The sequence below is a fragment of the Dipodomys spectabilis genome, unplaced genomic scaffold, assembly GCF_019054845.1.
Source record: "Dipodomys spectabilis isolate Male_0828 unplaced genomic scaffold, ASM1905484v1 ptg000004l, whole genome shotgun sequence".
Taxonomy (NCBI): domain Eukaryota; kingdom Metazoa; phylum Chordata; class Mammalia; order Rodentia; family Heteromyidae; genus Dipodomys; species Dipodomys spectabilis.
Window position 1 is genome coordinate 935941 of NW_024870681.1, and position 14824 is coordinate 950764.

The following is a 14824-nucleotide window of genomic DNA, read 5'->3' on the forward strand; positions in this document are numbered from 1 at the left end:
CTGTTCTATGAATAGAGACCACCATCACAATCAAAGGAAAACCTCAATGCATAAAGGAAAGGAAATTTGTTTATAATTTATGTCATTGTCACTTGACATATCAGGAGAGCAGCAACATTGCTGGTTATCAATGGTGGGCAAGTTTCTTTGCTAAGGAAGTTTAATTTGCAGGATGAGTACTAAGCACGAGACATTAACATTTTGAAATTTCATTGTGTAGAGTGTTTATTTGAGAACTTGGAGTTGACTGATAATCAAGCCACAAGCATCAATCTTACAAATTTTTGGAGCAGTATTAGATTTCTGGTTGAAACTTCTGGCTTGAATTTTTTTTTTTTTTTTTGTCAGTCGTGGGCCTGAACTCTGGGCCTGGGCGCTGTCCTTCAGCTCTTCAGCTCAAGGCTAGTGCTCTACCACTTGAGCCACAGCGCCACTCCTGGCTTTTTCTGCTTATGTGGTGCTGAGGAATTGAACCCAGGGCCTCATGCATGCAAGGCAAGCACTCTACCACTGAGCCACCTTCCCAGCCGTGGCTTGAATTTAGCCACTAATTTCTTACTTTGCCCAAGCTTAAGGAAAATGGAGAAGTTGAAAATAACACTTCATCCTTAGCTATTGCTTATCTGTTCTCTTTTGCAGATTTTCAGAGTGGTGTGCATCTGTTTGGGTAATCCTCCAGAGACATTCACCTGGGAGTATCGAGATAAAGATAAGAATTATCATAAGATTGGCCCCATTTCACCCTTGGAGTTTTACAGAGAACATGTCAAGCCACTCTTCAATATGGAAGATAAGGTTGGAGACTGGCACTGGCAGCCGCTGGCTGTTTATTTTGAAATACCTGTTGACTATGAGAAAGAGTAGAAGAATGTTGAGTTAATGTGCATGATCATCAAATTTGATACTAAACAAACTTTTTATTTTTCTTTCTCTGAAGAAATTCTTATGCCTAGTTAGTCAAGCCAAGCCAGGATGTATTACCTTTCCCAGTGTTCCCTTAAGACTTTTCTGACTGTGACAACACTCAGGTTAACTCCCATATGCCCCTGGTTTGGGCCCACAGTTATTCTGCAAAGACTATATAAATGAGATATTTCTTACCATGGACTTAGTGCACCTCCATACTATGGGCCCCTCTAGGAACCTTATTTTTCTTTGGGTGGTACTTGGGTTTAAATTGAGAACCTTATGTTTACCTTGAGTTATTTTTTCTTTTCTTTTTTTTTGCCAGTCGTGGGGCCTGAACTCTGGGCCTGGGTACTGTCCCTCAGCTCTTCAGCTCAAGGCTAGTGCTCTACCACTTGAGCCACAGTGCCACTTCTGGCTGTGGTGCTGAGGGATCGAACCCAGGGCCTCATGCATGCAAGGCAAGCACTCTACCACTGAGCTACCTTCCCAGCCCGATCTTGAGTTATTTTTTGAGTAGGGTCTTACATTTATACCTTGGTCAACTTAGATGGTGATTCTCCTATTTATGCTTTTCACATAACTGGAATGACAAGTGTATTCCACTGTGTTGAGCTCTTTATTGGTTGAGATGGGGTCTCATAAACATTTTTCCAGGCTAATCTTAAGCAAAACTCCTCCTGGTCTTCACTTCCTGAGTAGCTAAGATTATAGGTGGGAACCACCATCTCCTGCCTCCTCTGGGAACTTCCTTTTTAGAGGAAGCATTGCTTTTCCTAGTCCTTCCTGTCCCTTAGGTCTTCCTCATCTGCCTAGCAAGATTACCAGAGCTTCTTTCCTTGATCCTCTTGCAAGCAAAGTAGATTTCTGGGTGAATCCTGTCTTATAACTTGATCAGGGAGCTTTACAGTGATAGGCTGTCCCAATTTGTCTTACTCCACACGTGCATTTTTTCACAATTAGTTTTGGGGCAGTCCTTACCAATAGAAAAGTCAGATGCAGCTTCCATATGTGTCCCTTGCACTAATTAGAATTTGCAAGGACCTTTCTCACATGTGTTTTACTACTTTTTCTTTCGTAGTTATTTTACATTGAGGCTGTCATATTTATTTTTGTAGGTAGAGATGATGAGCTTGATGCAAACATAGGAACCTTGAGGAGAAGTGTGTGTCTTGCTTGACATTCCTGGTTTTGTGCTCTAATCGGCATGTTCTTGATCTCAAAAGATTTGTTTTGTGAATGACCCAAGGCCCCAGCACAAGTACAACAAACTTTACACCGTAGACTACTTGAGCAATATGGTTGGAGGAAGAAAAACTCTATATAATAACCAGCCCATTGACTTCTTGAAAAAAATGGTTGCTGCTTCCATCAAAGATGGAGAGGTCAGTATTGTTTTTCTTTCTCACACTGGGGTTAAAATAATACTAAGTATCCTGCTTGAAAAAAAAAATAATACTAAGTATACTAAGTATAATACTAAGATAGAGTTTATGCTGACTTCCTCTTTGCTTTATCTGTAGGCTGTGTGGTTTGGCTGTGACGTTGGAAAACACTTCAATGGCAAGCTGGGACTCAGTGACATGAATGTGTGAGTACAAGAAACTGAAAATAGAAAAGTCATTTGTGAGTTGTTGGTGTTGAGAGTACTCTTGATCTTTAATGACTCTGCTGAGGTTCATCCCAAGATTAAAATTGGTCTAAGAGTGGGTCTCTTTCTTTACATCCTGTAGCATATTAGGTCTTATAGCAAAAACTTCACATATCTGACTGTATTAGCCAGTAACTCAAGATCATACTTGAGCATAAATCATGGGTGTTCCTAAAAAACCATCTTGTATTAGAAAACCCTAAAAACACAACTGATTCCCATATAAATCTGCTCAGTGCACTTTTGGGAATGTGATGAAAGGCTTTCTGGACCTCGTGTTTGCTATTTGAACCATCTTAAACTGCTCACCTTGATATCTTAAGTATTTTGTAATTTGTTGGCATACCTTAAAACTTTCTTGTCTTTCATGATATTGAAGATCCATTTACAGACTAAAATCATACAATATTCTTTGACTGTTAAAGTATACCATTTTAGAGTTACTTATTGTTAGTGGTAAGAAATTGAGTAAGTGCATTTTTTTAAATGGTACTAGGATTTAACCTCAGGTACTCTTACCACTTGAGCCACACCCCAGCCCTTTTATTTTAGTTATTTTTCAAATACGGTTTGGAGTTTTTGCTTGGACTAGCCTTGTCCTCAAATGTCTTATTCATGCCTCCTGCATAGCTCTGATGACAGGTGTACACTATCAGGCCTAACTTACTGCATGAGGTGGGGTCTGCTAACTTTTGCTTGCCCTGACCTCAAACCAGGATCCTCCCAGTCTCTACCTTCTGAGCAGTTTGAATTGCCTTTGTTTTTGTTTTGTTTTGTTTTGTTTTGTTTTGGTTGGTTGTGGGGCTTGAACTCAGGGCTTGGGCACTGTCCCTGAGCCTCTTTGTGCTCAACACTAGCATTCTACCACTTTGAGCCACAGTGCCACTTCCAGTTTTTGAGTAGTTAATTGGAGATAAGAGTCTCACAGGGACTTTTCTGCCCCAGCCAGCTTCAAACTGAGATCCTCAGATATCAACCTCCTGAGTAGCTAGGATTACAGGCATGAGCCGCTGACACCTGGCATATTTTTTTATAGTAGTTTGATTTGATTTTTTTAAATACATAGTTGCATTGTATTCCATCTTTCTTGATTTTTTTTTTTCCTTTTTTGAGACAGGGTCTCACTATGATGTGGTACAGGCTGGCCTGGAACTAGCCAAGTAGCTCAGGCTACCTTGAGCTCTGAATCCTCCTGCTCTTGCCTTCAGGTGCTAGAATTACGGAGATGCACGACCATGCTCAGGTTTGAGTAAATATCTTGATAGTTAACAAGAAAAAAGAAAAGTCTCCTAAAGAAAGGATTAGTGGCTTATTTTTTAAACAATATCCAATATTTTGGGCATTGTGTATTTAAATTTCACTATCAGCAGTCTAAATGAATTCAGAAACCAAGAGGTTCTACCATCCTGAAAGGGCCCATTTTGTAAAATGTTACTTCAAAGGCTTTTTTCAACTTTTTAAAAGTTCCTAGTAGCTGGGCACTGGTGGCTCATGTTTATAATCCTAGCTATTCAGGATGCTGAGATCTGGGATCAGGATCATAGACAGCCAGGGCAAGAAAAGTCCATGAGACTCTGAACTCCCAACTAAACAGCAAAAAGCTAGAAGCAGAGATATGGCTCAAGTGGTAGGGTGCCAATATTAAGTGAAAAAGTTAAGGGAGAACATGAGGCTCTGAGTTCAAGCCTAAACAAACAAAAAATAATTGAAATAAAAGTTTTATTGCCAAAATAATACAGTAAACTGATCTTGTCAGCATTTGATGGAGGAATTACTGTTTAGTCATTACACTTTTTCTTGACTAATTTTGTGACACATGACAGACTAAGTTCTGTGTGTGCCATATTCTCTAAAGAGCTGCAGCTAGAACTCACACTGTCTTCTTGGCTCCTTTTATAGTCAAGCAATTGTTGTCTTCCCTTTATCTTGTGCTGTCATTCTTTTTCCAGCTATGACCATGAGTTAGTGTTTGGTGTCTCCTTGAAGAACATGAATAAGGCTGAGAGGTTGGCTTTTGGTGAGTCACTTATGACCCACGCCATGACCTTCACTGCTTTCTCAGAGAAGGTAGGACCCACAGCATACCTGCTGCCATGTTTACACAGATGGATCCACAGTTTTCTGCTGAGTGTTTAGCAGAGCTACATTCATGGTATATTACATGATTTCTGTTGAAAGTTAGCTTCTGTGTAAGACATTGTACCTATGTCACTTAGGTTTGGCTACATGCTCAGAGGGTAATAAAAATAGGAAATTTCCATGAATAGCAGAATTTGGATCAGCAAAGAGTAAGAAAGTAACTGCTTCTCTGTAACTTTGGAAGGTCTTAGTGTAAAGAGAGGTCTGCAAAGGCACTTAGGAAATAATTTCAATTTCACAAAGAATTCAAAATGTGCCCCTAAAGTGTTCATGTCTTCATTGAACTATGTTCAGACTTTTTACCTACCTTTCATTTGTGATTAAGATGCTTCTGTAGCAAGATGTAAATAACAGTAATTTGTAACCACCAAGCCTAATACTTAGCTGTAGGAAGTTGGATGTGAAGTATTTCGCACTTACTGTGAAGAACTATGCCTAGTAAATATCACTATTTCTAGGACTTAATGTTGGAAACAATAGCTGAAAATTCATCTTTCACAAATTAGCTTCCTCACTTCTAAGCTGTAGAATGATTAGTTTAGTCCCTATTCTCAGGACCATAAAGAAAAGGAGACTTGGAACTTTTAACTCTTTACCCTTACAAGTAATTATGTTCTCCTTCTAGCATACTGGAGAGAAAGTCACAGACTATAAGTTTTTTAGAAACTAACTTAATAAGGAATTTTTTTTTGCTACCCTGCCCAGTAGATTTATAATCATAGAAACATAAGGTGGGCATGACTAGCTCACACCTGCATTCCTAACTACTTAGGAGGCTGAGATCTGAGGATTATGGTCCGAAGCCAGCTCTGGCAGGAAAGTCCATGAGACTCTTAATCTTAACCACCCAAAAGTCAGAAGTGGAGCTATGGCTCAAGTAGTAGAGTGCTAGCCTTGAGCACAGAAGCTAAGGGACAGTGCCCAGTACCAGTACAAAAATAGCTAAATGAAAATTTAAAACTATTAATTTTGTGTTTTGTTTATAATTCAAACGTGAGAATGTATGGTTTCTTACTTACTTTAATACAGGTTAGTGTTTGAAACTTGTGGGTTGGCTTGTTGGCTGAGTTACGGAAACTGACATTACTAAGATCGAAGACTAGAGTAGAGTGTTCATGTCAGCAAAGCTAAAGGGGGGAATCAGGTCTCACATGGATGAAGACTCTTCATGCAGTGAGACACAGTGGGAGCTGACAGGTGAATTCATGAGGAGATGATACAAGGGTCAGTGCTTTCTTCTTGCTACAAAGATTTAAGCTGTTTTGACATCAACAAATGCCCTGAATAAATACAAGAGAGAAAAACCTTTGCTCAAATGGAGCCTTCTTTTGTTCTCTCTATCATAACAGACTCTAAATGAAGTTTGTCATGGTATCACTGTACACATATCAGTGTCTTTAAAAATGTGAAAATTGAGTTTATTTTAATAATGAAGATAAAAGGAGGGGGTTTGTTTGTTGCCTGAGGTTTATGAAAATTTATTTTGCTTTGCTGTTCAGTCTCTTTTGTATTAAGTTCAATATTTGTGTTTCTGAATCAGTAAAAACATATTTGCAGAGTACTATTACTTGGTTTCCATGAGCAGAAAATCAAACATATGATAAGAATATTTTTATTTTGTTTGTAAAACAAAAACAAAAAAAAACTCTGCTCAGGTCTTTGAATCATCTCTAAAATAATGCAGTGTGATGCTTTTTGAAGAATCTGATTGACTAAAAATGGGAATCCTTGACTTCAGATAGTACACACTGCTTTTAGTAATTTAATAGATTTTTGTTTCCCTTAGCATTATTCAATTAGCATTTTTACTTGTCTATTTTCTGTATAGAGCAGAATATAAAGAAGAAAGGCTTGTTAGTTTTGTTGTACTTTTACCACAGTAGGAAGGATATAGCCTTGATCATTTATATCCTGGTTATAGAGCAAGCTGTTGGGTGACTGCAGAAGAGCTAAAATTATGTGACACCAAGGCAGGAGGATTCTAGTTTTAGACTGGACCCTCTCATCTACTTTCTTATAGGATGATCAGGATGGTGCTTTTGTGAAATGGAGAGTGGAGAATTCATGGGGTGAAGACCATGGCCACAAAGGTAAGCTTCATGTTGAATTACTATCTCTAGGTAATTGAGGTCTGCACAGCTCTACTTCCCTGGAGGAGAGGCTACTCCAGTACAGAAGATTCTTCAGTATTTGACCTATTGACTAAACTATTCTACAGAAAGATAGAAGCATGTGGTTGGCCACCGGTTACTATGGCCACATGGCATGCTTGAACCCCTAGGTTGACTCAGACTGATTAACATTGACTCTACTAGACTTTTTTTTTTTTTTGGTTGGTCGTGGGGCTTGAACTCTGGGCCTGGGTGCTGTCCCTCAGCTCTTCAGCTCAAGGAGAGCACTCTACCACTTGAGCTACAGCGCCACTTCCAGTTTTCTGGTGGATTATTGGAGATAAGAGTCTCACGGTCTCTCCTGCCCGAGCTGGCTTTGAACCACGATCCTCAGATCTCAGCCTCCTGAGTAGCTAGGATTACAGGCGTGAGCCACCAGCGCCCGGCGTTCTACTAGACTTTTAACAGACCCTCTTAGTTAATGAGAAGGTTGAACATCTTTTGCCAAGACACTTGTGATTTACCATTTGGTATATTTTCATGTGTTGTATAAGTGCTTTAGAAAGAAGCCTTCCCAGTGGGAAAGTGCACTGGCAAAAATAGATTGTCTTTGGGCTCTTTTTTCGGTCCTGGGGGATTGGACTGAGGCCCTTATACCTACAAGCAGGCAATTTATCACTTGTGCCACACTTCTAGCTTCTTCTCATGCTGGTTATTTTTTAGATAGATGTGTTGGTTATGCTCCAGCTGTCCTGGGCTGGGATAACAAGTGGGTACCATTGTATCCAGAAATTGGTTTGGTAGAGATGGAGTGTTGGAAACTTTTATGCCCAGCCTGGCCTTGAACCACAATCTCCATTCTCTGCTTACCAAATAGGATTAGAAGCTCCAGCCAGTATGCTCATCTCTTCAGGAATTTAAGATTCCTTGGAAGTTGGGAAACCTAAAGAAGAACCAGAACTTCAGTTGCCATTTTAGAATTTTTTTAGTATTAGCCAGTTAAAACCCTGCCAGAAGTCATGAGTAAGTTATAATGAATAAGTTATAAATTGGTTCAAGCCCAAAGAGCAGTGCATATACACACACAAAAATAATTAGTTGGCTAAACAAAATAACATTAAATATGTGAGTTGTAGGAAAAATTTTAAATATGGTTAACAATAAGAAGAAAATGAAAAATTTTTTTAATAATCCAGCCAACCTAAAGATCACTATTGAGCCAGACACCAGTGAGATCAGTGACTCATGCTTGTAATCCTAGCTGCTCAGAAAGTGGGAAATCCTGGTTTTAAGACAGCCTAGGCAGAAAAAAAGAGCAGGAGGCTCTGTCTCCAGCTAACCAACACAATGCTTGTATTAGAGAAATGGCTTAAATGTGATGGAATGCCAGCAAGCAAGCCAAGAAGTAAGTGCAGGGCCCTAAGTTCAAATCCCGTTACTGGCTTTAAAAAAAATTGTTACTGATTAAAAGCTTAGGATATGTTGTTAAAAAACTTTGAGACAATACTTTTGAACATTGTTTTTAATAGTAGAGAAGGCCTTTCTAAAAGGAAGTTTTTGATTTGTTTTGTTTGGTGACTGTCCTGAGGCATGAACTCAGGGCTTGAGGACTGTCCTGAAGGAAGCCCCACTTCTACCATTTTTTGTAGTCTCATGGGCTTTCCTGCATATGCTGGCTTCAAACTGTATTTCTCTGATCTCAGCCTCCTGAGTAGCTAGGGTTATAAGTATAAGCTACTAAGGGAAGTTTTTATGCTTTAATTTTCAGTGTTTCAAAGCAAAAGTGGCAGCTGCCAACACATATGTGATATTAACACCTATGTGTCGGTGACATTTTATAGCAAGCTCTTTCTGAAGAGTCTGGTAAACCCTAAAGTTTACTAAACTGAGTATAAGACTGAAAGTCTAAGTAGGAAAACTAGAAAAATAAGATGAACAGACAGGGCTGGGAAGGTGTATCAGTGGTAGAGTGCTTGCCTTGCATTTATGAGGTCCTGGGTTTGATTCCTCAGCACCACTAAACAGAAAAGCCGGAAGTGGCACTGTGGCTCAAGTGGTAGAGCTCTAGCCTTGAGCTGAAGAGCTGAGGGACTGCGCCCAGGTCCAGAATTCAAGCCCTACAACCTACCAAAAAAAAAAAAAGAAAGGTACACAGATACTTGGAAAACTAATCTTCAGCATTTATCTCACTCAATAGGAATTAGCAGATATTTTCAAGAGAGAGAGAAGAAAAGGAGATTTTAGCAGCTCTATCCATTTGTTCATTCATCCATCCACCACCCGTCCCATCTGTCTGTCTGTCATTTTGGTTCTGAGGATTGAACCCAGGGCTTCTTGTTTGCTAGATAAGCTCTCTACCACTATAGTCATGCCTTTATGTTTAGAATAGTGATTTTTCTAACCACATTCCTCAGTGAACCATAGGCATACGAAGAGCAAAAAAGTGAAATGGGTTATGTGGTATGGGAGCTTGGAAATAATCAGATAAGACTTCTTGTCATTCATATTTGAAATGTACTAAGAAGAGCCTATTAACCCAAGCTTGGGATTTGACAGGATTTTGTTATGCTGATTGAGCAGTTGCGTGTGATGCCTCAAATCTGAAGGTTGTTGAATACATCATTCCAAATCACATGAAAACGATTATTAGTAGATTTTGGCTAATTGTCCCCAGGAGCTGCTATGAAACTCAGCAGCTCAGTGTTTATTTAAACAAATAGGAATGCTCTTACTGCATTCTCTGCAATATTAGGTTATTGCATGTCCCCTTTCTGTGATATCTGTAATTGTTTTGTGGTTGTTAAAGATTAAAAATAACTTACAGCTTAGTTAAATCTATAAATTGATAGTGCTTAAAAAATGGATGCCTAGTACTGGGCACACCGGTGGCTCATGCTTGTAATCCTACTCAGGAGACTGAGATCTGAAGATCATGGTTCAAAGCCAGCCCAGGCAGGAAAGCCGGTGAAATTCTTATCTCCGATAAACCACCAAAAATGGGAAGTGGCACTATAGCTCAAGTGGTAGAGCGGTAGCCTTGAGCTGAAGAGCTGAGAGACAGCACTCAGGCCCAGAGTTCAAGCCCCACGACCAACAACAACAACAAAAAAAGATGCCTAGCGGCATCTAGGAGGCTCAGTGGTAGAGTGCTTGCTTCCCATGCATGAGACCCTGGGTTCGTTTTCTCAGCACCACCTAAATAGAAAAGGCCAGAAGTGGCACTGTGGCTCAAGTGGTAGAGCACTATCCTTGAGCTAAAAAGCTGAGGGACAGTGCCCAGGCCCAGAGTTCAAGCCCCATGACCAACCAAAAAAAAAAAAGGATGCCTATCTTCTGCATCCTGAAGTGGTTGCTTTTGGTCTGTCATCATGAAGTCTGCCATGCAATTAGTTTTCTACCTTCTCTTTGCCCTGTGACTTTGTTTGGAAATGGCGAATCAGCAGAGGTTGTGGTCCAGTGTACTTCCCCTGGGCTGATGTCATTGTTAACTCGCTGGTTGTAAACGGGAAGATTAGTTTTAGTACTGTAGTAACATTTATCTCAAAAACAACACCAAGGAAAGGATTCATACCAATCACATGTGCTTTCGAGAAACCCCACTCTTCCTTACAGATTGTACCTTTCATTAAAGACTTAAGTTGGCTTTACCACATGGCTTCACCTATAAACATAAGAGTTCTACAACACTGTTTGGCATGTCTTCCTTCACATAGAGGCTACAATAGTTCCTCCTCTATCCATCAAGACTGGTAAAACATTAAGGCACTTGGAATATCAGTTTCTTAATATTATTCAGTGTTCTGGGGTAGAAGACAGCAAGATTTTTAAAACAAAAAGTTCTAAGTACTGGTTGACCCAGCATACATTTACCAGAACTCAAAAATTGAGTACTTAATGCATTGCCATATTTACCATTGAGTTGGTCTTGAGAATATGCTCTTATCCATCAGTCTTCAGGAAGTGCCTATAGGTCATTGTTTATCCCATGTCCCATTTTCTCTTCAACGGGAAATGGAAATATGCCTACACTGTAACAGCCTTCTGCAGGTAAAAATGTTTTATTGAAGCCAGATGATTTTAAAAGATTTTATCAGGGGCTGGGAAGGTGGCTCAGTGGTAGAGCACTTGCCTTGCATGCATGAGGCCCTTGGTTTGATTCCTCAGCACCACATAAGCAAAAAGAAAAAAGCCCGAAGTGGCGCTGTGGCTCAAGTTGTAGCGCACTAGCTTGAGCTAAAGAACTGAGGGACAGTGCCCAGGCCCAGAGTTCGGGCCCCACGACCGAACCCCCCCCCCAAAAAAGATTTTATCTGCAATTTTAACAAATGGCTATTTCTTCTATCACTCTTCTTGAGAGGAGAGATTTTAAAAATGATAGTAAAGTCAAATTCAATTAAAAAAAAAAAAAAAAAAGAAATGGATGCCTGTCTGAAATTAGAAAGATTTGATTACATGTAGCAAACCTTAGCTATATGGTTAAAGTTGTTTTTCTCTTGATTCAGATAAATGCCTGTTTCTCCTGTTTCTTCTCTGGGTTGATTTGGTTCTTGTAATTGGGATTGTTATATGTTAGTTATCATATAGGTTAGGACTAAAGTTATGCCTTGTCTAGACCTGGCTGGACTATTGGCTATTTTTGGTCGGTCATGGGGCTTGAACTCTGGGCTTGGGTGCTGTCTGTGTGCTTTTCAGCTCAAAGTTAGCCCTCTACCACTTGAGCCACAGCGCCACTTCTGGTTTTCTGGTGGTTAATTGGTGATAAGAGTCTCTAGGGGACTTTCCTGCCCTGCCTGGCTTTGAACTGTGATTCTCAGATCTTAGCCTTCTGAGTAGCTAGGATTACAGGTGTGAGCCACCGGTGCCCAGCCTGCCTTGCCTTCATCTATATACTTTCCATTTCTAGTAATCACTCGGTTTTAGTAGTGATACCAATTTACAGGAATATAAACAGCTAAGTTCCAATGGTTCATCCCTATAATCCTTGCTACTTAGATGACTGAGATAGAGAGGATCACTTTTTAAAGTTATCCTGGGCAGCAGAAAAGTCTTCGAGTCCATCTCCAAAATAACCAGCAAAAAGCTAGGGTAACTTTGTGGCTCAAGTAGTAGTAGAGCACCAGCTGAACAAGCAAGCCCAACCAAATGCTAGATCCTAAGTCAAACTCTGGAGAGAGTGATAGGAAGAGGGAGAAGGAAGAAGGTTAAATATTGTAAAGCAAGGAAAATATCTGTGGTTTGTTTTTTTTGGGGGGGGGTTGTTGTTGTTTTTTGTTGTTGTTGTTTTGTCAGTTGTGGGGCCTGAGCTCTGAGCCTGGGAACTGTCCTTGAGCTCTTCTGCTCAAGGCTAGTGCTCTACCACTTGAACCACAGTGCAACTTCTGGCTTTTTCTGCTTATGTGGTGCTGAGGAATTGAACCCAGGGCCTCTTGCATAAAAGGCAAACACTCTACCACTGAGCCACCTTCCCACCCCAATATCTGTGTTGTATATAGTGTGTTACTGTTTTTTTTTGTTGTTGTTTTTTGGGGGGGTCCGGTCGTGGGGCATGAACTCTGGGCCTGGGCACTGTCCCTCAGCTCTTCAGCTCAAGGCTAGCGCTCTACCACTTGAGCTATAGCGCCACTTCTGGCTTTTTTTCTTATGTGGTGCTGGGGAATTGAACCCAGGGCCTCATGCATGCAAGGTAAGCGCTCTACCACTGAGCCATCTTACCAGCCCGTGTGTTACTGTTTTTTATATTACACTGCTCTCAGCATTATAGGCCATTTGCTAATTCTTCCGCTCTCTTCTGTACCTCTTTACTGTGCAAGGCACGGGTTGCTTCTCATAGTCATTCCAGTATTTGGTTAGCACACTTGGTCTAACCTTCAGACAGTGCCTACTGTGATACTTTGCTTACATGTGTTTACTGCAGCAAGACCCACCTGTCTGTCTTCCTGATGGGCATTGGTTGGCATGGCTGCGGCAGGATCACTATGTTCTCTCAGGAGACATGACACTTTAGCAGCTTGCTGGGATTTTGTTTCTTTAGATAACATTGTTAACAGTTTGTTACTATTCTCTTTGGGATTTCTGCTGTTAAGATTGATGTTGCTAAAAAACAATTGATAATACAAGCTGGAGGTAAACAACAAAGCTACCTGGCCTATCTGCCCTTGCCTTCTGCTGAGTACTACCTTTGGTATTCCCTCTTGGTCACATTCATGGCCTTTCTTATCCAGACACTGTTAGGTAAGTCAGACATACTGACTATTTCACAAGATAGAGATTCCTTCTGACCAGAAGAGACAGAGAGAGAATTAGTACTTGCCTTGTTAAGCCAGTTGGATTGCTTCTGTTGGTAAATTCAAGAATTCATAATCATCCAGACTGGAAATTGAATGCACACTGAGCTTATACCCCAGTGTGTTGTGTTTTCCAACTCTGCTTTTTGAAATATACCTTGTTTATGGATTATATCAGGAAATCCATGAGGAAATGAACTTGAGATCTGTTAAATTATCTTTCCCTTTACCAAGTTGGTACTATATTTTGTAGGATATTTAAAATGTGTGTTTGAGCTGGGCACCAGTAGATCATGCCTATAATCCTAGCTACTCGGGAGGCTGAGATCTGAGGATTGCAGTTTGAAGCCAGCCTGGGCAGGAAAGTCCGTTGGGATTCCTGTTTCCAATAAACTACTCAGAAAAGCCAGAAGTGGCACTGTGTAGGTCAAGTGGTAGAATGCTAGTCTTGAGTAAATGAAGCTCAGGGACAGAGCCCAGCCAGGCCCAGAGTTTAAGCCCTAGAACTGGCGAAGGAGAGAGAGAGAGAGAGAACAAAAAGCCTGTTTGTATAGACCTGGAGTTTGAACTTAGAGCCTGAATGCAATCCCTAAATATTTCCATTCAAGGCTAGTGTTCTACCACATGAGCCACAGCTCCACTTCAAACTTTTTAGTGGTTAATTGGACATAAGAGCCTCTAAGACTTTGCTGCCCTACTGGCTTCAAGTTTCTGATTCTCAGATCTCAGCCTCCTGAGTAATTAGGATTATAGGCATGAGACACTGGCACCCATTGGTATTTAAGAATTTAAATGAGGTCTGAGAATGTGGCTCAGTGGTAGATTGCTTGCATAGCATTCATGAAGCTCTGGGTTCATTTCCTCAGTACCATATCAACAGAAAAAGCCAGAAGTGATGCTGTGGCTCAAGTGGTAGCCTTGAGCAAAAGAAGCTCAGAATCACTGTCCAGGCCCTGAGTTCAAGACCCAGTTTAAATGAGAGGAAATTACCTTTGGTTCCTCTGAGTCAGGAATTCATCTAAGAAAAGCATAATCTTTAAGCCAGAGTAATTTGCACTTTTGGCTAATCATAGTGAGCCAGAATTACAACCAGAGCAAGTTTCCTTACTGCTAAACTGTTTTCTCTCAGCTTTTCTCTTCTGGAAGCACCTGGCCCGTTCATGGAAATAGTAAGTCAATTCATGATCCTTGTTAATCAGAAACAGGGGCTGGTGGGACATAAAATTTTATAAAAGGTCTAATCAGGCTCCTAGGGCATCGATTGTGTCTAGGAATCTGGATATAGGGCAAGCAGCCTCTTGTGAAGGTTTGCACCAAACATTAGCACATTATAAGGTTGGAGGTAACAAACTGTGTGCAGTCGCCCCCAGATTTCCTGAAATTTTTTGGGGGGGTCTGGTCGTGGGGTCTGAACTCTGGGCCTGGGCGCTATCCCTCAGCTCAAGGCTAGCGCTCTACCACTTGAGCCACAGCACTACTTCCGGCTTTTTTTCTTTTTGCTTATGTGGTGCTGAGGAATCGAACCCAGGGCCTCAGGCATACAAGGCAAGCGCTCTGCCACTGAGCCACCTTCCCAGCCCCCTGAAATATTTTTTTCTGTGTTTCTTCCTAACAAGGTTTTTGGTTTTTCTTAACCTTCTCACAAACAATTTAAAATATATCCTAAGTAAACAAGGTTCTTTTTTTGAGGGGGAGGTGGGATCCAGTTGTGGGGCCTGAACTCTGGGCCTGGG

The 14824-nt window shown here is 40.8% G+C and overlaps 1 protein-coding gene across 1 annotated transcript in view; it reads left to right on the forward strand.

Annotated features, from left to right (window-relative positions):
• Blmh (bleomycin hydrolase) overlaps positions 1-14824 on the forward strand; it is a 50900-nt gene that overhangs the window by 21291 nt on the left and 14785 nt on the right. Inside the window, exons 7-11 of the mRNA XM_042692457.1 lie at positions 640-795; positions 2133-2291; positions 2430-2497; positions 4507-4624; positions 6717-6786. Coding sequence (XP_042548391.1) covers positions 640-795; positions 2133-2291; positions 2430-2497; positions 4507-4624; positions 6717-6786 — 571 coding nt within the window. The remainder of the gene's footprint in view (positions 1-639; positions 796-2132; positions 2292-2429; positions 2498-4506; positions 4625-6716; positions 6787-14824) is intronic.